The sequence below is a fragment of the Trachurus trachurus genome (assembly GCF_905171665.1).
Source record: "Trachurus trachurus genome assembly, chromosome: 21".
Taxonomy (NCBI): domain Eukaryota; kingdom Metazoa; phylum Chordata; class Actinopteri; order Carangiformes; family Carangidae; genus Trachurus; species Trachurus trachurus.
In genome coordinates this window covers 17614213-17641408 of record NC_139899.1, presented here as the reverse complement: position 1 = coordinate 17641408, position 27196 = coordinate 17614213, and the positions used below count along the sequence as shown (strand labels likewise).

At 39.5% G+C, this 27196-nt stretch overlaps 1 protein-coding gene across 2 annotated transcripts in view; it reads left to right on the top strand.

Moving 5' to 3' along the window:
* Positions 1-489: 489 nt before the first annotated feature.
* The window catches only part of LOC311004972 (glypican-6-like), a 95379-nt gene continuing 68672 nt past the window's right edge, over positions 490-27196 (top strand). Inside the window, exons 1-2 of one of the 2 annotated variants that reach the window (XM_083997223.1) lie at positions 490-976; positions 24653-24811. In XM_083997223.1, coding sequence (XP_083853349.1) covers positions 826-976; positions 24653-24811 — 310 coding nt within the window. In that variant the 5' untranslated portion in view covers positions 490-825. The remainder of the gene's footprint in view (positions 977-24652; positions 24812-27196) is intronic. The other variant, XM_083997224.1, reaches the window with a different exon arrangement.

Here is a 27196-nt window from a genome sequence, read left to right as displayed (position 1 = left end):
TCAACTGATAGCCTATGTAAAATTCTCTAAATTTCTTTAGTTAGTAGTCTTTATTATTAGTAGGGTTGGGTTAGTTATTATTAGTCTTTATTATATAGTCTTTATTAATAGTAGTAGTCTTTAGTCTTTATTAGCCTACTGCAAGCATGAATTATTAAATCAAATAAAATCAAATCAAAAATCCCAGTAGCCTATATTCAAAGAAACTAACTACCAGTATAGAATGTTTAAGATGTGTACCAATTGAGCAGTTTGAGCTTTGCAAAAAAATGTTCACACTCCCATAATTGATATCATAGATTTTCTGTGACTCACTTACCTCCATTTCATTTCCGGTGATAGGTGCCGACCCGTCCGACCCCCACACCCCCCCCACCACCACCGCGGAAATGGATGAGGCTGGATTCCACTCCATATTTTGTGTTCCGCTTTGCCTTGCCAGTGCATCTGATCTGAACACCGCGCGCTCCCCTCCACACAGCATTTCCAGTCCAACACAGCGACCGGGGGCTTCGTCTGCTCTGCGAAGTTGAGTCAACACGCCGGGGAGAACGCGCTGCCTGGATTCATGAGGCACCTCCATACTCGCAGTCCTCTTTTCTGCGGGCGCCGGGGGACTTTTCACCATTCTCGGCTGCACCAGAGCCCCGTTTAGCTTTGGGAAATGTGTTGGTAGACACTAAGAGTTTAGTTGCAACCATTAAACACCCACTCACTAAGTAGCCTACCTGCGGACCTGCTGCAGGGGGAGTTTTGCCAGCAAGCGGGATATCTAGCCTGCTGCAGAGAACCTCAAACAATAAAGGATCTAAACAGAAGTGAACAATGCTCAGACTAGAGACCATCATTTGCACTTTTTCCGTGCTGTCGGTCGCAGCAAGAGCAGATTTTAAAGCGCGGAACTGCAGCGAGGTGAGGGAGGCTTGTATCGGGAGAGGCTTCAGCTTCGCACATGTTCCTCTTCAGGAGATCCCAGGTAAGGTTGGACACGGAGCGACCTGTCTGTGTGTGTGTCTGTCTGTTAGGCTCACCCTACATCGTTAAACACAGCACCATTTAAATTAACAAAAGCATTTGATAGTTAGCTAATGTTTAAATCCGGATTTTAAAGTTGGAAAAAAAAATCTCAAACACATCACACTGCATCTCATTTATGATGCAAAGTAGTCGAGATCTGCAGGGAATCCTGCAGGGAAATGCATGCCACTATAAAACAGCACCTCAACCACCTGTCACTCACTAAGTTCCTGCAAGTCTCACTGAACAAAGTTGTTTTTGTTTTTTTAGTAGGACTACCACAAGCTATCCAAAATAATCCTAATTGACCAAATATAGGCAGGTGAGCAACAGCTGGAACAGCCTCGTGCACTCTGCAGCCTGCACCAGTGAAAAGTGACAGCTAGGCCTCCCTGCGATTTAAAACCCCTTGAACACACAGCACTAAGACTTAACGCAAGGTTTTAATGATTGTATATTCGTGCTGAGATAACAGTATCCTGTAACATCAGCCAGCATCACTACTAATTATGAAAAGAAAAAGAGCCCCTCCAGACAGCTGTGGTTAGATGTGTCCAGTAGAGGTCTCCCACAGTGTTAACCAAGCAGAGATAATGAATGGTCAACTCTGCAGATTAACTCAGATTCCTGCGGAAATGAGGTGATGAGGTGATGTGGAACTGCTGCCTCTTGTACTGCTTCAGTACTTGTGTAGTCCATTACCACCAGTCACTCATTCTGCATAATTTCAGCCACTACCAGAGACGTTCTATCCAGGCAATTACCCCATGGAGTGAATGACACATTTAGACCTGTTTGCATTTGGGTCCTGTGACAGTAATATAGCCTATATAAAATGGACAGATAATGCAATACATGTTTAAAACCTATTGATTCCCACAACTTAGAAACTTAAAAGCACCAGTTTTTATTTTCATAAATATACTTTTCTAAATCTATTTTATACATAATTGATTGATTTCTTGCTGTTCATATTCATATATAAAAATAACTCCTAAAAATGCCCGTTAATTATACCAATAAACAGTACATCTGAATACAGTAAGTCTGCATCCGAAGAGAAGAAATTATGGATAGGTGTCTTTCTTTGCTTTTCTTTTTTTGCCCCACATTCTCCCAGCTGAGTTATCTCTGCAGGTTGTCATTGTTATGCTCCGGGGCCGGTGATTCTTTCTATAAGGCAGAAAATCTGGCGCAATTAAAAGACTGCATATTTGATAACTGGCAGCGATGAGTTGAATAACAAACTGATTAAATCCTTTGGATCCAGGTCCCTGACATCACAACTAATCTCCCAAATGAGTGAAAAATTCAATCTCTCTCATCTCCGATTGATGTCACCCTGAATAAACGCCTTTTGATCTGGCCTTTGAATGAGTCATAACCTTACATGTCTGCTGGAGAGACAACGCATTATCAACACCTCAGCAAATTCAGACAGTGATGGGCACGTCCTTCCTGCTTTCGACTTGTTCCCTTTCACTCCCTTTCACTTTTCGAGCTAAACCAAAGCTTGACTTAAATAAGAAGGGAAATTCCTGTTTTATGTAAGGATTGAAACGGGTATCAAATGTTTTTCAAGAACAGAAATACAGTAGCTGACCTGTTCTTTATGTCGTTCATCTTCTCTGTGGTTAATTGTCATATAATTTGACTGGTGACACTTTAGCTGACTTGAGTTCGTTGTAAAGTAATTGCTTGGTTTTTTTCCCCATAAATCAGGCAATTATAGAAGAATGTCTGTTTGGTTAAAGGCTCTTTAGAGGACACATGAATACCAAGCATTGCAGTGGTTTGAGATGTGAGGCTTTTACCTAACAACATAAAAAACGCATGCACACATTTGTGTGACTCAATAATTGTGATTTTCATGTCGCAAAATTGTAATATTAGCTGTTTTTTTGTGGCATTGACACCCTGGGGAGTGTGCTCTGTGACGGTGTTAGTTTGGAGTTAATATTCCAGCACTTGTGCATTAGTTTGGTCATTGTGGGACTCTGACTGTGGAGCAGCTCTTAAAGCTTCCCCTATACCCTATTCTGTTTGTTTTATACTCTATTAACTCACAGACGACTTGAGAGAAATACCAACCTTCATTTTGCCGGTACACCTATATAAATGGTGCCTTCACTGCCTCTCCATACCGTACACTTATGTTAAATGACAGCTCTTTGCTGTCAGATCTCTTGAAATCAGTGTTATGTGATAGACAGAGCCTTTTACATCAAATTGCATAGTGACAGATGGATGCGTGAGCTCATGTTTATGATAGGTTGCCATTACAAGCCATGTTATGCATCAAAGTAGAGAGAAAATGAAACATTTCATATATCATACTGTACGTGTGCCACTTTTTTAACCTCACATTAGAATCGGGATATATTTTTTGTCACACCAATGTTAAAACTATTAGTTTTCATTGTGCATTAGTTTGGTCAAACTATTAGTTTTCATTTAGAAGCTTTTTGGAAATAATGTAGGCTACTCATATTAGCGAAATGTATTATATTTGTAATGACTGGACCATTACAAATAAAGACACAAGAACAGCCAGTTGCAACTGTATGTTTTTATAGAGTTAAAATGAAAATCCTAAACTCAAGAGATTTTTTTTTTTTTTAATATGTTTTTTTTTTTTCGCTGTTGTGTTTGGTCAAACAGAAGGAAGCAGGTCAGGTGGAATGACAAGTGGAGTCCAAGTGTTATTGACAGAAATGCTGTTATGATCCAGAGCCTAAAGGCTCAGTTGGTGCAGTAATTCCACAAGACCTAGGCGATGCTTACGTCTGCTGAGCAGGCTGGAGGCCGTCAGCAGCAACATGGTGGGGGCATTTTAAACCATGGGTGCATGAACTTTCAGATTGCTCTAAAGGTCTTTCAAGTGTTTACACATCTAAAAGGAATGCCCAGAGCATCTCCCTCTCCTCAGCATATTTGATTTTCTGTTTAATTTGGCTGTTAACAAATAACAAGTATATGACTTTAGTTGTAAAAAAAAAAAAAAAAAAATTTCAGATTGTCCTCTTTATTCTTCTTTGCTCTGATTAAAGCTCAAACCTGCTTTGAGTCTTGAACATACTGTCTCAGTTTCCCCTTTACCCAACGTGTGAGACGCAGTGGGAAGATATGGAAAGTGAGTCATCCAGCATACTGCTGGATTCAATGGAACTTCTTAGCATGTCATATTCTGTCATGCGGTCATTTGACAACCAGCTCTGTTTACTCCCAGCCAGGAGATGGAGATGGGACAGAAATAACGCTGCTGATATTTTATGTGATCCTCGGCTGCCTGCACAACGAGGCAAATGAGCTCTGCTGAAGCGTGTAATGTGCACAGGTTCTCTACTGTCATGTAATGGGATGGAGAGGATTAAAAAGGGGCTAAATGGGAGTGCCTGCAGAGGGAATGGCCAGGTGACTTTGTTAGCCCCTGCAGCATCCGTCAGTATTGCTGTGATGTATTGTCAGATTAATGTGACCTTCCTGTCAGTCACGCATATAGAGCCAGATCTGGGTGTGAAGTCCTGAGAAGGACCACAGTGTTTTGGTGGAGTTTATGGTCTGTTTTTGCAGGGTTTCTTTTTTAATTTCACCCTGCTAACATCATGATATTTATGATGGAATTTGCAGATAATTGGACTTTTGGTTTTGGCAGTTGTTGTGTGAGCTTGTATATAGCACCAGCATTTGAGGCTGCGTTCTGCTATATAATGCATTGTGAAAGTGTCCTACTGAGAAGCAGAGGGGGATGCTATCAGGGAAGAAGAATCCAAACAATCATCATTTTTCCCACAGCAGAGGGGATTTCTCAAATGCTGCCTCCATCCCTGTGTCATCAATCATGCTCATGAATGCCAAAATGGCCTCATGATGGCCTCTCTCTGCGGGTGTTCCCTTCCGAGAGCTGCAGGAAACATTTTGTCCTGCAAGTGTCTCAGGGTTGGAGAGCGTTGGAAGCAGAACAACACAACTCTCAAAGCATGTCAAAAAGCTGTAGGGGAATGTTTGATAATTTTCCTTATTGTGTTTTTCTTTTCTTTTTTTCTATTTTTATTTACGGGTTTCAATTGAAATTGATTTGATACAACTGGCTTTACCTCTGAATAAAGGTATTTTTGACACTGCAGCAGCAGCAGCAGAGTATCAAGTGTACGATTTGATTCAACCATACACAATGGCTCTTTGAATTAGGTGAATGGAGACAGCGTAAACCTCTGACAAGCAATATGAATATCACAGTATCTGAAAATCTTACAGACTAATTTGAAGTTGTTTGCTGGTGTTTCATTGAAATCTTATCAAACCACATCCACATAGTCCTGATGAGGCAGATTAGCAGGGATTTTTTTTTGGTGTAAAGTGGAGAATTATCTCTCTTAACTTTGATTATCGCTTAATTAGTCATGAATATTTAATGATACAAAGAAATATGAAACCAAGTGTTCTGGGGCTTTATGCTAGAGCTGAACGATTAGTTGTTTAATTGATAGGCCAATTTTGATAAATCCTTTAATTTTTTCAGTCATTTTTTTGTACAAAAATTGCGAGACCAAAGACTTATTGATAAATCAAAACTAGGAAAAATAATTTAATTATTCTCAACCCCATTTCAAAGTCATTTTAAGTTTTAGATGTGTGCTTTTTGTTGCCTGCAGTTTTTGTGGCTGTGTTACAGTTGAACTCTTCATACCCAATGGGACATGTGTACTGATATAAATAATCTTCAAGTTACTCTGTTTTATGTACATGCAGTTTCTATACTTTACTTAGGTGTTGCATCAGTAGCTGCTGTGTCTGTCACAGTTAGAGAACACAATATTTCCCCAGTACAGTTTAATTTGTGCATTTGCAGTACTGACATTGAACGCCCCCATGTTTGTCTCCATACAGCCACGCAACATTTCTGGCTAAATGATTTTATTCTACAACTCTGGAACTTGCAGTTTATGTAACAATGCTCCTCTGCAGCTCCCCAAAGGAAGATATCCTCAGCTGTGCATTTTGATGTGTTTGAGTTTGTTTAGGAAAGGAGGGAAAGTCATGTCTTCAGGGTTACTGTTTTTTTTTTTTTTTTTTTAACACCAAAAAGTACTTTCTGGATAATATTTCCAAACCCTAATCCTGTCTGTGACCCAAGCCTTCTGTTTATTTTGTTTGTGGCCTTCAGCAGGGTTTATGTCCAACTTTCTGTTGCTCATAACTCTGGTTGCTGAAATTTTAATACGGCCTACACATTTTTAAACCAGGAGGGATTTTAGTTGGCGGTTGGGCAGTTGATAACAGTTCTCAATTTTTGTGTATCTAACATATAGTTCAAATTATGTGAAATCATTACTTAGATATTTTCAGTTGCGTTTTACTTGTACCAACGAAGCTAATTCTTTTTTTTCTGCAAACAGTAATTTCTGAATACATTGAGAATGGAGACAGAAACACATGAAAGAAACGCTGGGTTATTGAAGCTTGGCCAAATACTATCAGGCTGAAGTGCCATGTTTATCTCTTGATAAGCAGCAGTTGTCACATAGGTTTCTGGAGGAATAGTGGTGTGAACACAGCCATGGAGAATTAATGCTTGTCATTTGAGATAAATCTAGTGTGAAAATCAAGCAAATGGATTGAAGTTGTTCTCCTGAGACGGTGTGGCAATAGCTGTTTAATGGTTTAAGAATCATTTGAAATGTGAGGGATTGTGCGCTTCTGTTGTCAACAAGAGATTGAATGGATGCTATTTTGATCTATTACTTCCTGTCAACAACTGCCCAATTAAACTCTAACCTGGAGCCACTGAGAATTTAAAAAGTTGGCATAAACACATTTAAACCAAGCATTGATCCTATACACTGGAGACAGCTGAGACCGTCGGTTGTTTTTGAGATCGTCTGTCCTTAATATCTCCACAACGCCTCGAGGGAATTTCTTCAAATTTTAAAGGAAAAAAGGGTCTTCAAATTTTAAATAAACACTTTATCTCGGGGGATGAACTTATTAGAATTTGGTGGTCAAAGGTCATTTTGACCTCACCAAACATGTTTTCACACACTAATAAGGACAACAGTTGGCATCAGTGTCGATTGGGATAAAATGATGAGGTGATGACAGTTTATACCCAAGAGGTAAAAGTCATCCTCATTGTGACATCATTTTGTTCTGTAAAAAGCACTAATTCAACCATGACTGTGACCACATTCCACAATTGGTAGGATATTGAGTCTGTGACCCTGATCTTCATACCCACACTGCAATACTGGTGGTTGTATTGTTCCTTTGTGTTACTGGCAGTGAGGTTGTGTGTGAAGCATCCACCTTTTCACTCTATACTATATGTGTCTGCCTGGACAGGCTTAGATAGAAACTGCAACTTGACTGGTTGCCAGAGGCAACAAGAGACAACCATGAGGAGATAGTTGAAGTCCTTTATTTCCTGATTTATTATAAACGTATAGAAGCTTGTTCTTCAAATTGTTTTAGATCTTATCATATAGTAATCTCTCTTAATTTAATTTCATTGATATGATGAAGTTATCTTTTCATACACTGAAGTCTAGAATTAAAGGGACAATGAGGAGTTTTGGAAAAGCGAAGTGTTTTCACACTACATTTGAGCCTCGGCGCGCACCGTGAAATTCTTTGACCGGCGCAAGACGGACTCATGTTTTCATTCATCAAGAATTAAAGTCAGAGGTTCAAAGAGGTTCAGATACCGTTGTAGTCCCGACCATAAACAGCGATTCGGCGGCGTTATTCTCATGACTCGCCGGGCAGCATCCGCGAAACCGAAAGTAAGGAAACGCTGGTCGGCTCGAGCAGCATTTCCGCCACCACTAATAATAACAAAATAACGATAGAGACAAAACGATATATTTTTCGAAAATGGGCCCATTAACAAGTGTGGGTAACGTAGATTCATCCACATTAATATGAGACTTTTGTATTGTCGCAGAATCTTTCGTTCTGCCGATGGAGAAACTCCTCGTTGTCCCTTTAAATGTTTCTCAAACTGAAATGGAAGGAAGATGTATGTGTAAGATTATGATAACGATGAAGTTCCTGTTGAGACATTTTTGGTACATGTGTCTCATGTGATTCATGACTATCTCATCTGATGTTTTTTTTTTTGCTTTTTAAGAATTGTTTACACAGTTTCCGGTAGATGACAACATTTTGCTGTCTATTTTGAAGCTGTCCGCGGATCAGGTAACCACCCTCTGGATCAATGTGTTGTTTTATCATTGACATGAGAATCAAATTCTGGCTTTTGGCTGTGACGTATAGCTGGTACTTTTCCCCCAACACCTCATCTGCCTGTCAAAACCTAGCCATCATGAAATACAGCCCCTTCGAATGCCTCGTTGCTGTCGTTGGATCTATCTTTAGCCACGCGTCTGCCACTCCTGTCTTGTTGACGTCTGACTAGACCTGATGTGCAACTGGAGAGGATGTTTGCCTTTACACTGCTCCTGAGGACGGTTCAGTGCGGTGCGTCGTGCCGTGGGGAGCGCCACGCTGTGTAGTCGAGTTGTGTCCTCCTCTTCGTGGTCAGGCAGACTAGAGGCCATTTGCTCTATAACAAGCTATCGGAGCTAATAATGGCAGGGGTTTGGTAAACTAAGCTGTAAATGCTGACTGAAAGGTAATGATCAGTGCGGCTCTCAGGCTCCTGTAGGTCTCCAAACAGCCACCAGCTGTTACCTGTGGTGTAGTCCTCTGCCATGCTCCACTTAGCAAGGTGAAGCAGAAGAGAGTGGCTTGCCTGCTCAGGTCTAATTCTCAGGGGCTTGTAGGCATGCTGCCCACGTGGATCGAATATCCACACTGGTCTTCTTGTGCCTACACTAGGCTTTTTAGTACATACTTCTCAATACATATCAAAGGCAGACATACAGTGCTGCATATGCTGATTATGCTGTGCCTGACATTCCTAAATGTGCTGCACATGGTGTTAAGGAAATCCATGCATTAATCTTCACCATAATGATATTGGTGCACCTTGCAGAAGCACATGAATATTCCATAGCTATTACCCTCGAGGTCAAACATATTGTACTTTTTGGTTGTATATTTATCTTCTTGACAAATATTTATACAAGAATAAATCTAGTATTTGTGTGTATTTTCTGCATGTTCATAGGATGTAATACACAGTCGAAAGAGAGATATTTTCTTTTCAATGATTCATGTGAAGTTTTGAGAAGATAGGCTTTGGCAAATTGTGACATGCATTTTTTCTCCTAAGGTGACATATTAAAATCATGTGCTGTATCTGTCCAAAACTAAAACTAAATCGGTTCACACAATCCTTTATATAGTGAAGAAAAGGGGCAGATCCTCACACTGGACAATCTGTAGGTGGGTAATAAAAACACTCTGATCTGTTACTAAAATTGGAAATAATTAATCTATCCAGCCCAAGAGGATTGCAAACACTTTTAACTTGCATGGTCATCATCTCATCCAGAATTTTTGCCTTTGAACCAAGCAGATTAGGCATCGGCTGCAGCCTCAGAGACAGATCTGTGTGTAAATGTCACAGTCAAGCCCAGTATTGGGAATGATCAGCATGAAAAGTAAATATATTGTCTAGCAAACCTATTTCTCCACAACAATTTCTTCAAAGCCTCTTGAAAATGGTTCTTCTGCAGTGACAGAGGGCAGTTATGCATTTATATTTTTCATTAAACAAGTTTTTTATATAGTACACTTAAAATATTCCAATATGAAACACCATACAGTTGAGTCAACACTTGGCGGTTTTATCGCGCACACAGCCTTGCACATGGCATGTTGCAGTGGAATATCTTGACATATTCAAAAAAAAAAAAAAAAAAATACTGATACATTTGCTAGGAGTATAAAACTGTTCCAACATCTTTATTCCTGTCCTTTTTCCCTTCACGCTGACTCTCCTGAGGATGAAGAATACCATCATACCATTGTACTGCGCTGCTTTTATTGTAGACTGTTTTATGTCAGTGAGATTTCATTTCCTCTTGAACCTGTCCTCATTCACCCAAGGACATACACTCCTCTCTATCAGCATCCCCCAGTTATTTAAAACATGAGCAAGCCTTTCATTATGACTTCTGACATGACCCAAAATGTGATAGGAATAATGTCATTCAGTTTTGATTGATGCAAGTTCTAACTTGAGTGAGAAACTTGGCGATTCTGTACACAAAACCCTCTTGAGACATTATTAAAAGTGCAAAGGAAAGACTGTGTGGAATACTGGTGAATTATAAATCTATGCTAATGCTCATATGCATTGAATTTCATTCTCGTGTACTATCGTTTCTGGGGATATGATCAGACTTTTATCAGAGTCTGATTATCCACCAGTGAGGGGGCAGGTGTTTAAGTGTGCTCAGCCTCAGTCTATGTGCATTAAATATCTTGCATGTCTGAAAGCATTTGACATGAAGCGAATGTGATCAGCTGTGGATAGACCTGCAAGTTACAGCAACCCCTGGCTAACCTCTTGATTTATTATTGACAAGAAAGTGGAACAAGTGAGCGAACTTAGTTCGTATAGGTCAGCTATAATGAGCCCCTATCATGTGGAGACGTGATGCTCATGGATCCAGAAAATAACATTTATCTGTTCATATATCCATCCACTTAGCTGACTAATGCATGAAGTGATATATAAATGTATTTGTTCCCTTAGTTAAAGTTAGCCTGTTGATGTCAGAGAAATTAGCCAGGACTACGGCATGCAGGAGTGTATGCAGCTTTGTGTTAAAATCCCCGTATTCATTCATGTGGTGTGACTACAACAACCTCAGTTAACCTCAGTTTAAATCAAATTAGCTCAGATGTGGAAACAGCAAAATTGAATTAAACTGCTGAACTCCACTTGTCTCCATGTGGGTTTACCTGTTCTGAGAACGTTCTTCGATCAAGTGAGTCCTTGCTGGATCCTTGGCCTTGCATGATACATCCTAAATCATGCAGATGATTGAAGACAATGACAGTTATATAATGACATGCATGTTTGCAAATGATTGTCTGAATCCCCAGTAAATAAGGACATTTTCAGAGTTTGGCTGCTCTTAGAAGATGACAAATAAAACTGAAGGGAAAAGAACGGACTGATACTTAAATCCACTATATTTAGAATATTCTCTAAAGAGAGAATGAGTGTGTTACTGAATTGGGATGCGAGCTCTGTTTAAACCCAGACTAAAATTTGTTTGATTGATTATTAATGACTAAAATAATGTTGCACTGCCCAGAGTTTTTGTACACTAAGAACCAAAAATATGATATTGGAAAAAATCCAAATAAAACACGTAGGCTCTCAATCTCGGAGCCAACAGCTTCTTACAAGCCATCAAAATAAAGACTACTTTACATCTGTCTTTTAAGGATGAAGTGTGACAAGGAAAAAGGAGACTTCACTGGCGTTGGGAGCGTTGATCTCATTAGGACAGAGTGCAGCTTCAAGTGTGAATGCATAAAAAGTTTGTCAGTGGGAGCCACGGGACGCAGCAGATGGCAGAGCACATATGCTGTGGGTCTCTTTGGCCAGGTACACTGATGAATGCTTCTGAGAGTTGGCCTACCTTCGCTGCTATACACAGGAACTCGGACACTTTATTCTCTAAGCTGTCTCGCTCATTAAGTTGCGGCCCATTACTCTGCAAACACCATACATATTTTTATATAAACTCAAATAAATAATAGAAAAAAACCTTGTCCTTGAGTGAGCACGGACCATCCCTTTTAAAAGAGACATCAAAGAGTTGACTATTTGGCAATTTCATCTTCCCTATAGTCATCAATTTGTCACATTTCACTTTATACCTTTACATCAATGGTAGATAGTGTACACAGTTGAATTGTGGAACTTGTAGCGGTTAAGCTGATCTGTAAGAGTACAGTCATGTGTAAACAAATGAAATTTTAACAAATGTGCTAATCAAGCTGAAGTACAAGGCAAGTACCAAAATCTGTGCTTCTTAAACCATCCGCTTAAAGCTTTGTCTAAAAGTTAGTCAATCCCGAGAATGCCCAACTTTACAGCAGAAATGAAAAGTTTACAGTCTGATGTGTAAATGTAAAACTGTTCTCTCTACAGCTGATTTCCTCCTTTACTGAGAACTGTATAGACGGTGAATATTTATATAGTTCACTTGTTTAAAATTCTGCACAATTGAGGGCATGCTGTTACAAGTGACAGGTGTGTGAATGTAAGCCTGCCACAAGCCGACATGCCCCTTGATTTTGTCGGTTTTTGTATTGGTTTGGCTAATTGGAGAGAGTAAGATTTCAACAGCAGTGCTTCAAACCGCACTCAAGAATTATATTTGTGACATCATGGAGGTTACATTAGTCTTTATACAGTCTGGTGTTCAAATGAAAGGACTTAACGATGCTTTAAGACAGGGAAGGGGTACCAATGCTTAGAAATAAAGGGCACCATAAACATCTCATGTATTTGCAGTTCATGATCACAGTCTGAAGTCCTACTGTTAAATGGCAGGCACGCTGAATGTAAGTATACTGTATCTCAGCAAGAACACGGTTGCACAGAGCTGCAAATGTAAGAGCTCCATTAGCAGAGATAATAACCTAGTTGATCTGATTGGCACTTCATTTGATTACAAACATGAAGTAATTGCAATTTATTAGTATATACAGTATATTTATAGGTAGGAATAAATTACTGAGTGCATGCATGAACCTGTCATTAAAAGTCAACGTTTCAACATTTTCCTCTGAGTTGGAGCAGGGTTAATGGTAGCAGCATAACAATTGTGTGTATTGAATATGAATTGCTGCTAGTTGTTGTTGTTGTTGTTATATTAATGTGTTAATGTGAGTAATATCTGCCGCCTTTTGTGCACGTTAAACATGATCTGGTGCTCAACACAAAGTGTTATTATGTACCATCCTGTTTAAGATATCAGCAGTGCACAAATGGAGGACAAGGACCAGGAGAGTACAATGAGGTTAGGTTGGGACAAGTCCCTTTGTCTCACCCTCACAGTCCTGTTCAATACTGAATGACTCAGCGTAAGCCTTGCTTTGATATGAGGCTATTAGTGAGAAATAATTCCCCGTCAGCTCCTAAAGTGTGGCTTTCTCAGGATCACAGACAGCTTGAGGTGGAAATCATACTTAGTACCATACCAACCAAAAGCAAACAAAAACCCCATCTGCATAAGACTTGGCTCAGTGCAGGCCCAGAGAAACAAGGAGGACTATCCCAAAGCTGCACTGAGACGTTTACTTGAAGAAGACTTTTGTTTTCGCAAGTGTTTCCAAAAAACCCTCTGCAAGTCTCGTGGGTCTCTGCACTCACATCGTTGTGTTTTTTTCTGTCAGAAGGACGGGACGTGGGGTTGATAGAAAAGCTGACGAGTGCTTGAAATGGTGGTAAACTTCATCATGGTAAAGTACTGTGATATTGTGGGGGGAAAATGTGGATGAGGAGATGTGATGGATCTCTGCATGCCTTTGTGTGTGTGTGAATGTGCCACAGGGACAGACAAACATCACTTAGACAATGCCAACAAACGCTACAATGTCTCACCTCTGCGTAAAGGTGTAGCTATAACAGTAGAATAGGTGTTGTAATTGAATACTTAGCAAATACAGTGCCAATCTGCAGTTTATTTTGGGAAACTTGCTGAGTTCCATAGAAATGATAATAATGGAGCTGCATTCAGCCAATAATGTCTGGCTGCAGACTTGAGGTCACCACCAACTCCCATCTCCAACTGCTTGCAGCACCGCAGAATTTTTTTTATCCCCTTCCTAAAGCTGTGAACCAGCAGCACAAATGTACATTGTTTTCATTATAGAAGAACAGATTTAGTGCTCAAAGGTGTGACCTATGACTTGTAGCTAGGAACAACCTGGGCACATGAATCAATGGCAGAGAACTGGGTTGTGCTGCAGATCAGGTCTGTGAACTACCTGATCTGTTATATTCTTTGATTCGTTTGGGGTGATATACCTAGATAATTGCAGTGAGAAAGAAAAAAAGATCATTAAATGATACTGTGGGAGATCAACTGTTAGAGAAACAACAGGGTGGTGAACTGTGGTGCTGGAAAAGTGAAAAAGCAGCAGAAGTATCCAACAGTTCCTCCATTTTATACGACCATACAGGGTCGCTTGTCCCTATCCTCGGCCACGCCATGCCGTCTTGGTAGCAGTAACAAAAACACACGGTTAAGATTGTGGAATGGTCACGGCTTGGTTTAGTTTAGGCACAAAAACAACTTGGTTATGTTTTATGGTTTGGGTTGAAATAAGTACTCGAGTTTTGAAGATCTTTGTCGTTATGGTTACAACAATACACATGTGGTTCAGACTGTGGGATGGTCATAGATAGAGTCGCGGTGTCCTCTGTCATGTCATGTGTTTTTTTTTAGCTGTCATCCACCTTGGCCGCCGTCTAACAGGGATTTGTTGCTACATCACCTGACTTCCTACAACTCCTACGACCTTAGAGGTCGCCCAACAATAAAATATAACTATGGGTTGTAAAGGCTGCACCACAGACGACCTACGGTTAACCTGCCTTTATGTATTTATTTTTTTCTACAGACACTCTCAAAGTAGCATAAACAGTAAAAGGCATAAGATCAAAGAAATGAGAAGTGACAATTAGTTCAAATGAATGTGATGATAGGAGCTGAGGTTTCAAATGTGTATAAATTGTATGCACTTGGTGAAAGTGAAGTGAAAGTGTAATAGGTATGAAGAGTTGAAGTAGCATATTACGCATTTTTGGCATAGTGACTCACATAGGTTACTTCTTGTGTGATGTACACTGGTCAAAATATTTTTTTTACTATAAGAAGTTGACCCATTCTATCCAAATACATACAGAATCTATAGAAAAATGTTTTATTATTATTTTATAGGAGCAGTATGCAACATCAGGCGGTGACTGTAGTAAATGAAAAACTTGAAACTTTTACTTGACACTAACAAACTCTGTGTTTTTCTTTACTGTAGAATAACGATCTGGTCCACTCTCTCACTGTCTGTTACTCATGTGTGTCCTGTACTCCAGTCGATAGGTTATCTATGAGGGTACAGTCCTGTTTTAACCTTGGCTAGGAAGGTCGTGGCACTTTGCTGAGTGGTGAAGTCCCTTGAAAGCTCCTTCTCATACGTTGATGTACAACAGGCTTATTTTTAAGTGATGTTTTGCTCTGTTGAGACTGCTGGAGCACAGAGTAGGGTCGTCGTGTCAAGATGGATTTTTTTTTCTCATCTTGACATTTGATGAAAAGGCGTGCACTCAAAATTTGTAGCCTCGGGGACTTCCCAGTAACATGTCTCATACTCAGGCCACTTAAGTTTTGTTTTTGAATAAATATCTCACCTGCTTTGAAGTCGGTATAAGCCTAAAGAGTGATGCTGGGATTGTGAGCATCATGTGTCATATTTAACAAAACATTTGTCCACCTGAATGCTCCAGTGAGATATTTAAACAGAAATCCCCTTTCCCTAGATGATCAAAGCTTATTTTGAGCAGAGATTATACTGTGACTAGCTACATGTTTCTATATTTTCACAGTGTCTGTTCCATTCTCCGATTTTCTCACAATGTTCTTGATTCATCAAAACCATGAAAATACAATTTTCTCGGGAAATAAACTATAATATTATAAATACATTGAAAATACATTTAAAGATTTAGCAGTGTGATCATGATTAGGTCTCGGAAAGCTGTTTATGCATGTGTAATATGTGCAGTGTCTATTAAATAGATTTTGCCATCAGGAGGTTCTTACACCCATTTTATTGAAAAACAAAAAACAAAGCAGTTATAGTATTTATTTTAAACAAACTCACACAGTGAAAATGCAGAATCCTTTCAAATTACACATTTAAATTCTATGTAAATATAATAAGTTATTTTGATGGAAAATAAGCACCCACAGTGAAAATAATGAAACATTTCAAAATGCCCTACCTTGTACAGATGATGTGTTGTTGGAATAGAGCTTTCTTTACCACCCTTTGCATACAAACACAGGCAAAGATGTTCCGTCACCACAAGCCATTTTTTATAGAGTTCATCTGTCTGTTGAAAAGTAAGATTTATGTTCGGTTTAAGCAAAGAAATACATTTTAACTGCACAGTTTTTGTTTTACACACCCCTCTGTTGCTTTGTAGCCAGCAAATAAAGCCTCATTTACCATGCATACATGCATCGCTATACTCTCAGAACACCACATGAAATTATCGGCACTGTGCACAGTTTTTCTACTGTGTGCCAATATTAAGCTTAATAAAGTGCCAGTATAAATCAGCTAGTCCTGGTTTATAATTATATAAAAAATGTCCTGCTAAATAAAGAGTTTGAAGATAAAACTTCATTTCCAATAAAATACAATAACAGCTCAATACAATGTTATCTTTAATATGGAAGTTCATTCTAAATCTGGGGAGTGTGTGACTCATAATCTCAAGTCAAAGTTCATTTTCGGCACTTTCAGCCATCAGCGATTGGAAGTGGCTCAGGTTTTGTGACTTGCTATCACATGGCCTACTTAACTTCCATTTGCTGACACTAACAGCTCTGGAAGTTTTGAATGTGTTTAGTTGATATTACTTGTCACACACTGTAGTCACCACTCTGCTGTGTCACCTGATCCGCTTTCATCTTCAAGCACCAGGCAACACGTTCTTACTCTTTTTTTTTTTTTTTTTAAGTCGTCAATAGAGCAACAGAGTGCAGTTGTGAATTTGGAATCTCTTAATAGGTGAGAGCATAGTCATAACACATGCATTTAATATGCATGCCAGTCTCATTAAACATGCACATACTGTATGTGTAAAGCACTTTTCACATGATTATATCTGTGATGAAACTGACAATTTTACTTCACCAACGTGTGTAATTTTGCAGTATCCATGGGCAGCGGTAATTGGTGAAAATGACTCAATCAGAAATAGAAAGAACGCAATTTCCCCCTGTCTCTTCCTGTAGACCACTATTCAGTGGAAAGTTGGTCTGGATGTAAACCTGAAGTTTGTTTATGACCTATACATTAAATTCTAAATGTTGAAGTCTCATTCCTTGTCTATAGCCTACCTCATGATGTCTTTTTTTTCTTCTTTACACCAATGTGCAAAAATGCTCATATCATGTTGTTGTTCACTCTATGGTGCTCACTTAGTAAAATCCATTTCTTCTATTGCTGTGCAATCTGCTGCAGCATGCAGTGAGACTTTTACAGCTGCCATCTGCATGCAGCTGCTTTCCTGATTGAAAGTTCTTGGCCACTGTGGATAATGTAGATACAAACCTGCATTTTTTTTTTAAAGTTTTTTATTTACTGAAATCTTACTTGATTATGCTTTGTGGAGAAAGACAAATCACTGGCAGTGAAAATCAGTGAATCAATTTACTGTATGATGGAGTTTACTTAGAGGCAATGCACTAATGCTAGTTGTAAAGGTAACTTCAACTCAGTGCATAGCTGACTTACATTTGAAGTCTTCACTATCAGTCGACAGTCATCATGATGTGGCAGTCATTATAACCACGCCATTGTGTTTCCATTTCATTTCCTGTTGCTCTCACCCTCCCACAGTGATATTAGGTTTTAGACTGTGAAATGAGTCTGCATTATGTGGGAACAATGGAAAGACACAGATGTACTGTAGAACTTGTCATTCTAAAATTCATGACACTTTCCCAGTCATGAATTACGTAATGTGCAGAAGAATATTTTAAAGGAATGTGTCTCCTGTTTCCTTATGAATTAGATAGCACCTTGCCCAAGCCATTCCCGCTCTGTCAAATTCTGAAATTAGGAATTTATTTATGTAGCCTACAAAGAAAACTGCTGTGAAAGTGCACAGCTGGTTCCACGTGGGTTAATGGACATTGACAAGGCTTTCAGTTTGGGCTCCTGACACTTTAAATGTTATTGGATTTGTGAGCAAAAGTTATGACAAAGCAAGGGTAACTATAATTAATTGGCATGGGTTTTTGTGCACTGCAACTCTATCTCTAAAAATAGGTACCATTGACACCCTGATGTAGCTCAAATATCACATTGCTGTTGATCATCATTACCGGCTCTTTTTTCGTGCCAATTTACAATTTTCAACAGTTTGAGATCAAAACTCTCTAAAAACTGCAATATGTCTATGATAACAAAATGCAAAAGCATAAATGTAAAAATTTATTAATTAATGCATTAGTGTCTGATTAGCTTTCTTAAGTCAATTTGGCTGGAGTGAGCAATACAACCAAACGCTACACTGAGGCAGTGCAGCCATGGCAGTTGGTAAATTGGCTGGGAGGTCTTCTCAGCAATGGTTTAATATGAGCAGTCTTTAAGACTTCACATCCACAGGAGAGAAATCTATTCATGATGGAGAGCAGAGAAGAACAGACCAAATCTAAGCTATTTTTATTGGGATAATATCAAGGGGAGGGTGTTGCAAGTGACACAGTTTCCATGGTGGTATTGGCCTGAAACAATTCAACAAAACCAAAGAGGGTCAAGAGAGGTCTACTGCAGAGATGGGAGAAGTGATATTTGCCCAAGCAGGTTTTTTTTCACAAGTCACTGCAGCATGGGGAGGAGAGTTTGCAATTTGACTGATGGTGCTAACCTTTGTAGCAGTTGTGGTAGCAGAAGTACTGGTGTAGTAATAGTCATGAGATAAAGGTGCGGGAGTGTATTGATTGTGGGTGCTGACTGAGTATATAAGTATTTGTGTGACCTGTAGCTAACCCAAAATCATGCAGTTTGGTATGCTAGCTAGCTATGCTAGCCCTTGCATATAATGCTGGGTTAAACAATTGATGGGTTTTGGGACATATTACCTGTCACCTTAACACCTCGTCCTCGTTCCATATGCAGATGATACAGCAAAGCGCTCCATTAGACTGCATTTTTCAAGACCATCTGTTATTCATGATCAGTTGAAAACTACACAATCAAAATTCAGGCGAATTTGAATGGCTTTATTGGCATGAGCAAAAACATGTTTTTGACATGATTCAAATATCAAATTCTATAAATGTATCACATACTGATGCTCATGATACAGTTCATTGATTTCTGTACTGTTCAGTTTTGTTAGTTTTTTTTCTCTGACCAATTAGAGGAAATCACCCAGTGTGTATTTTCTGTATATGGCCAAATAACCATTTAGTTCAACTTGGATTTTGGTTTTGCTTTGTTTTTCCAATGTTCTCCAGCCTGCAGCCATCCCTGGCTCCCTACACTCCTCACATAACTGGATGAATGGATGACGTGGCTTGAAAATGTCATAACATGTAAAGAAAGTTGGCCACACTGAAAAAAATTTGGAGTGTTATTTACTTAGGAAAACCTAGGAAAGTTTTTGCACTTAGAAATTGTAAGTAAATTCTACAAGGGCGATCATCAAGTAAACCTTACTTGCAGGATACAAGTTACTTTTACTAGCAAACCTCAAGTAATTTACTGATCATTATTAATATGGACATTGAATTTTACTCTCTCCTTCTTTGTAAGTTTTACTCAGACTCTGACTGCTGCAAACTGAAAAATCTTACCTAAAATCAATGGCCTTTCAAGGTAATTTTAAATACCTTTTTAAGTTTTATTTATGGGCTATATGTAAGTAACATTTACACAGCATTTTACATATTTTCTGCAGTTTAAATTGCCTAAATTTGCTCTTGATGTTTTTGTGTATTGAAACAATGACTTTAAAAATGAGGCAGCTGTTAATTCAACACGTTTATTTTTCTGTGAAAAAATATGTTTTTCAATCAAACATGTTCCACAAGGTTTGCAAACAATACAACACTCACATCTGTGACCCTTTGAAAATGGCCCCACAATCCAACAGTTGAGAACCTATGGTTTACCTTAGGGCCCGACCGATATGGATTTTTTGGGGCCGATGCCGATTACGATTATTAGGGGGAAAAAAACCCGATAACCGATTAATCGGCCGATTATTTTTTATTTTTTAATTAAGTTTTAAAATTTTATTACTATAACAATATATCTATATATATTATATAATATATAAATTAGGGTTGCCTGGTCGACCAAAAAATCATTAGCCGACTAAAATTTCATTGGTCGATTGGTTGCATGAAGAAAAAAAAACATTTGAAGCCCTGTCTTGTCAAAACGAAGTCAAAATCAATATGGGCTTTTATTTTGAAGGGCCAAATACAGGAAGTCATGACACGTGATACTTTTTTGTTGTTGTTTTTTTTACACGGCACGGCGTCTCTCTCTCCCTCTGTCTCTCTCTTTTCAATTAAAAGCGATCAGCGGTTGCTGCCGTGCCCGGCACCGTGTCAAAGCGCTCACCGGCGGTCAGTCCCACAGCAGTGTCACGGAGCAGAGACATGATAGTCCCCGCTGCAGTCAGAGTCCCGCACCGCTCCACGCCGCGGACCCCCGCCCCACCCGTCACACAGCCTCAGCTCAGTCACTCCCTCCCTCATCTACTGTGTTTATTGGTGATAAATGAGCATACTGCCGTGCCGGTATATAACGGTAAAACCCGACCCCGACCGGCTTGTTGAATCTCGGACCCAACACGGCCGGAGACGAGCATTAATTAATTAATTAATTAATTCACAACCCGACCGCGGTAAAAAAAAAAAAAAAAAAAAAAAAGGGAAACAGAAAGCCAGTGGCAACACTGGTTTTGAGACAGATCAGTCACTCTGCTGTGTGCTGTGACTGAGGTGGTAGTGGATGGAGTTTGTCATGAGGTCGGCGCCGGTGCGGGGGAATCTTTTCAAAGTAAAACCAAGTTTTATTCCCTGCATTTTATTCCTGAAAATATCGGCGACAATCGCCGAGTTTTGGCCGATTACCGATTAGTTTCAAACGGGCTATAATCGGCCGATTTAATCGGCTCGCCGATAAATCGGTCGGGCCCTAGTTTACCTTGAAAATGCTGATCTAACTTTCCTTCATTCCTTTTCTCTATTCCTTCCCTTCTTCCTCGACCCGAAGACAGCACGCCTTCATTAAGTGCAACAAGTTGAAATAAAAAATAACATCATTAAAACGAGAACATAGACAAATAGCCACATAAACAAATGTGCCGTTTTTTCTTTTAGTTCCCTCTTTGAAAGGACAACTCTTGGGTCAAACATGTGCACTGAAGCTATAAGCTTGTTTCGCAGTGACAGGATCTTTGGGGGCAGCTTAAGGACATCAAGCTCTAGAAGAAGCTTCTGGAACACTTCAAAAGTGTACTTCATTTTTGGTTGGTAACTCAAGTTCATGGCATAAACAATGCCCATCAGCAGGAGACAGGCCTTTGCAACACTTCCACAGTTGTCAAGTACCTTAGTCCCTTCAACCAATCGACACATCAGGGTCGGATGCACCTTCATCTTCTTCTCCTGTGTGGTAGACACAGATCCTCAGGACTTGCTCAGCCTGGTCCTCTTGAGCTGTCTCTCTGCTGATACCCTGTAAAATATATGTGGATCCATGTTCAGGTGCATAGTAGAGCTTAATTTTTTATTCAAGTTACAGACTACTGTCAAAAATACAAATATTTCGATAACAGCTTAAAGCAGAAGTGAGTGATATATTTGTGTTAATGTAAGTCTTAAATAGTTATATCTTCCGACAGCAATCACTTACATAGAGTGTTTGGACTGAAACACGGGTCTCTCAGTCCCTCTGCTCTGCTCTGAGCCGAAGAGAAAACATTTATCGTATCCTACAGTTTTTATCCAATGAGGAGAGAGAACGGCATGCAGGGCTGTGTGTGCAGCCAAGGAACGCCGTGAATGTGGTGACGTAGCGACGAGGACTGTTATGGTGCGTTCAAGGAAACTCGTATTTTTCCGACCGTGAAGTGGTACCAGTTCGATCTGGTACGAGTTCACCGGTCGGAAGTTACGAGTGGCCGTTATAGTGACTTTCACCGGTAAAACAGGTCGGAAAAACACGAGTGGGTTGCCTGGAACGCTACAAAGTCGTAAGTTGTGACTTGAAGCTGTAATTTACGATTTCAAAAGCCTGCCTGGAACGCAGCATTAGCCAAAACGACCGGATCACTCACTTCTGCTTTAAGTTAGCCATCACTTTTACATTCACAAACAACCTGTAGTAAATCAGGCCTTATGGACCTTATGCACAACTCCAGTGATTCCTGAACTTTATTTCCTGTCTAATTATGGGAAACACTAAATAATACAGATGTGCATGTAGCACGCAGAGGAGAGGAGAAGAGAGAAGGGGGGAGGTAAGAGGACAGAGGAGAAGAGAGCAAATGGGAGAGGAAAGGAGGAGAGAGAATCAAAGAGAGGAGAGAAGAGGAGAAAGGAGGGGAGGAGACAGAAAAGAACACAAGAAAAGGGAGGAGAGAGGAGAAAAGAGAAGCGAGGAAAGACAATCGTTACCTCAAATTTTCGAATATCATCGTCTCCAAAAATGATGCGGAGCTTTGCTGGCGTGCCCATCCTGGCAGAGAAAGCTGTATCAGAAACACAAAACATATTTGTTAATCTTTGCAGACATTCATTCTAATGTTAAGTTTAACTTTTAACTCAACTTTTTTTTTTTTTTTTACCTGAATAGCCAGATGACGTTGTTTATGACACTGCTTGCTGTAGTTGCTGCTTGAGAGGGGACTGTGTCAACAGCAGAAAGTCGGTGGTTTGGGCTTAAGGACAAAAAAACATAGACAAGATAAGACATCAAAACTACATAATACTACATTAAAACTACAGAATCATGTAACCAAAATAAACTGTACCATTGTCAAACCCATGTCGTTTTGATAATATGCTTTCAAAATATTTTAAAAATATCACTTTTACTTAAAAAAAAACTTGATTGAAAATCAATATAGTTCGATTGAAACTCAGTGGCTGGTTCAGATAGACCGCAGCAGAAGGGGTGCGTTTGATTTCATCTCCGGGCTGCCCAGCGGCACACAAACAGCGCGTGAACGTCATTCATAGAGGCTCCGCCCGCTCGGTTCTAATGTGCTGAGCGTGAACACAATCAACGCACCCACCGGCGTGAGAGAGAGGAGACGCGGTGGTGTGTGTTTGCTGCTGTCAGGAGTCAGGTCTTGGGTACCGTTAAACTTCTAACAGCCCAACTACTGGTGGGGAGAGAAGCACCGCGCCGTGTCACAGCCCCTGGCCACAGAATGTGATGTCTCTCGGTCAGAGCAGGTCAGGAACAACGGCCCCACACCGGTGGTCGTGGCCCGCTTCGGCAGAGAGATCACCACTTTCTGCAGCTGTAGGACACGGTGCTCGTGCTTTGAGCTGCAGGAACGAGTCGCGGGTGAACGTGAAGCAGCTGAGCTCCAACACAACCCGTCCATGTGCCTGTGTAACGTAACGCCAGCGAGGGAGAGAGAGAGGCAGGCGAGGCCTATGGCAAACACTGGATGCGACGGTTAACAAGTGCCCCCCGCCCCAGTCGACAAAGGAGTATTCCAGTAACGTTAGGCTACTACTCGAGTAGTGACCCCGAACCTTCGGATAGTTAAATATGCCACTCGTTGCAGCCCTAAACATGTCCGGCCACATAACCACCGTCAATTTCACATTAAAAGAACGTGCTCGACCTTCCGGAAGCTACACATTTCATGAACACAAAACAAACCACTCGTTTTGTATAAACCTAAGATAATTATCAAAAACCGTGATATTTGAACTTTTCATATGCAGGAAAACCCCTAAATGACTTACCTTAAGGTGATTTAGCCGCTCCTGCTGCCATTAAACCTGACCGCCGTCACCGTCTTCAAATGTTGGCGGTTATAGACGCGCATGCGTCCTGGAGGCGAGCATGGTCACAAGGCGCATGTGCGGATTCATAACGTGAAAAACTATTAAAACTTACTTGATATTTCTAAGTTCATGTGCAATGATATGAAACCTTTGAATATTATGTGAAAATATCTAATAAAACTTACTCTTCCTACACTGTTTATTTATTACATGAATGACATATATAGATTTACTTGAATAATTCCAGTTCTCACTGATACTTACAATTAGAAAATAAAAATTATGACAGTTAACCTAATAAATATTACTACACCACAAAATCATTTTTTTCAGTGCAGTTGGGTTTTATCAACTATACTGAGTATTTCCAAAGTGGATCAGTTTTTTTCTTTTAGAAACACAGAGAAAGAGATACATGCTTTTATATCGTCTCGCCTCTATCATTGCCTCTTTTGCTTGTCTGAACAGTCGCGCTATGAAGCCGCTCCAGATTGTTCAAAATTCAGCAGCTAGACTGTTGACCAAAACAAAGCATTTGTCTTTCCACACATCACACCAAAGTTGGCTCCATTGCACTGACATTGAGTTTCCTTGCAAATTCATTAAAAAAAAAAACTAAATCCCACGACACCACAGTATATAAATAGCAAATAACCAAAAACCTTATTGGGTGGCCTTCCTGTTTGGGTTTTGGCAAATAGTCCCATAGTTCAAGTGAAAAACAAAGGTCCTCTGCTCTTTTATCTTTAATTTGTATTTGATTTTCTGATGCAGAAGTCTAAATCTGGATTATTATGTTTTCATTATATCACTGAGTAAGTTTAAGCATCATTTTTGGCATATTTTTGGAAATGTTATTATTTTATACTGATGTGGTGTGAACACACAACCTTTTTTACTTTTCTTATTTTCAGGTGAACATCTTCGTGTATGTCCTCAGGGAAACACGTGTTGCACGCAGGAAATGGAGGACAAATTTGGTCAACAGAGTAAACAGGACTTTGAGAATCTTGTTGATGAAGTGAGTCATGAATTGAGAAGCACCTTTGTTTCCAGACATCAAAGATTTGATGGTAAGTTTTAAGTCTTTTTTTCCATAACTTGAGCTCTGTGCCGATCAATGCTCATACTTTGCTTCCCTTTTTTATTCTATTGTGTTACAAATTTCTACAAAAAGGAAAATCAAAGAATGTGTAAATTTGAAAAGATTTGCTGTTTGTGAGTTTGTACCTGGCTTCCCTCAAGAGGAGATGAGATGTGAATTTCTCATTAATATGCCTTGAAGTGGACAAGCCTCTTGTTGGATTAGACAAACATGGCCTCTTGCACAGCAGTTTGACAGATTGAACAGCAGTTCAGAGCCAAACTCTGCATTATTAAGGTTGTTTGGTGGTCTTGTGCTGTGTGTGTGATCTTGTCCTGGACCCATGGTGACTGTCTTGCTATGGGAGCGGATGCACTCATTACTGAACCAGGCTCACTCCACCTCTCTGTTTCTCCCTCTTGGTATCCTTTCTCTGTGGAGTCAGCTCCTTGTAGTTACAGTTTAATGAGAAATAATAATCCCTCTAGCTCTTGAGATTAGACTGTGTGGGGAGCAGCAGTTTATCAGTGTGGGACAATGGTGAAGGGTGGTGGAGGTGAAAATTGTCAAGCACAGTCACCTGTCAGTATTGTCAACCAGTTTATTAGGAATGCAGGATATAACCCTTTAATGAGTTATCACTCAAAAACCTTTTAAAGATGACTGTTTGAATTCTCTTTGTCTCCAGGTGAATGGCAGGACAGAACTGAACTCTTCACCATAGTGGTTTCTTTTCTAAAATTAATTTGCATAATTTAAGGTTTAAAGTATCTTACTAATGAGACACATAATACAAAATGCTAATTATTATTGTTACGACTATTTAATCCCATCCTATTCTGTATGTACAACACACATATAATCATGTTTTATATAACAAACACTTTTCTTATTTCAGAGAGTAATTGTGAAGAAAAAGCAAAACTGTCTGCAACCATCAAACTTCAGCAACCTTTGCTAAAATAATGGGTAATACATCAGTGCCAGAATAAGCAAACATTATTTATTAATGCATTGCAGAACAGTAACAAGGTTTCTTATGGGAAAAAGAAATGAGACATGTTTTGAAACCACAAAATATAAAGTTATGAAATTTAGAAAAAGCTGAAGGAAACAAGAGAGTTAAATGTTTAAAGAGCTTTTAAAAAGTGTGCTGAGACGTTTGCTTGAAGCTGAAGAGCAATAACTGAAAAAAGCTAAATCACAATAAGATGATACTGTATGCTCAAAATGCTGCTATCTACAAGTACTGTAGCATATTGGCTGATGCAAGTTTGTATTTGATAAAAAAAAACTGAGGAAGCTAGTTTAGTCCACATTATATTGATCTCATTCAGCATGATTGTTGCCTGTGGCATGATTCGTATTCAGTAGCCCTCAAACAAGCTTCTTGTTTTAATCTAGGAACGTGTACAAAAACAACACATAACCAAGTGAATTTTGAGTGTTATTAGCAAATCAAACATCTTCCAACTGCACTTTTGTTACCATGTCTCTGCTCTTTGCTGTAAATCTGTTTGCCACCTCCGTCATCTATGGCACTGAAATTGCAAAACAATAATCTCTGAAAATGGAGGAGTCTAGGGGCGATGAATCTTCAATTGTCTCTGAATTCAAAATTGATATCGAGTTGTAATTGCGCCACCAGTGCAGAGCTGAGGCGACTGAACGGATGGCACTCAACAGCTGCCTGTGTTCAGGGCAATCACATGTGCTCAAACAACAGAAGGTAATCAGACAAGAAAAAAAACAAAAGTGCCAATATTGATATTATGCAACACAGTTAACATGTTTTTACAGATGTCTCACTTCAATCAAGGGTCACTGTTTTTTCCTTCTTGAGTGGCTGTAGTTCAACAGTGAACCTCACTATCTTTGATTTCATGGTCTTCTATTTTAATGTTTATCATACGCCATAGTCAAGTGTATCTCCCTATGGCTCCACCCCATTTATGTTCAGTTTTTTGGAGATGTTTCCATTCAGTAGGTTGCCAGTGTTAATAATGCGTGTTAAGATGTGTTTATGGCTTGGCAGCCGGATCTGTCAGCGACTCTTACACCTTTTCATCATTTAGTACTTGTTGTATGATCTGTTAACATCATATATATACATTAGAATATAACATGTCAGCATGAATTTTACTTCTCCCCATGGATCTCAGGATTGAACAATAATACTGGCTGGTTGATTATGTATTTAACCTTAGTCCAAAAGTAGGAGGTCAGAGCTTAGATTTTCATATTGGGCTATCTAAATACATCCTCTGTTACACCTAAATAATGTTTGAGTGATTAAAAGCACAATTTAATACCCAGCAGTCAATGTCTTGCCTTTCCGTGCTTGTGCTTTTCAAACTATTCAACATATTATATG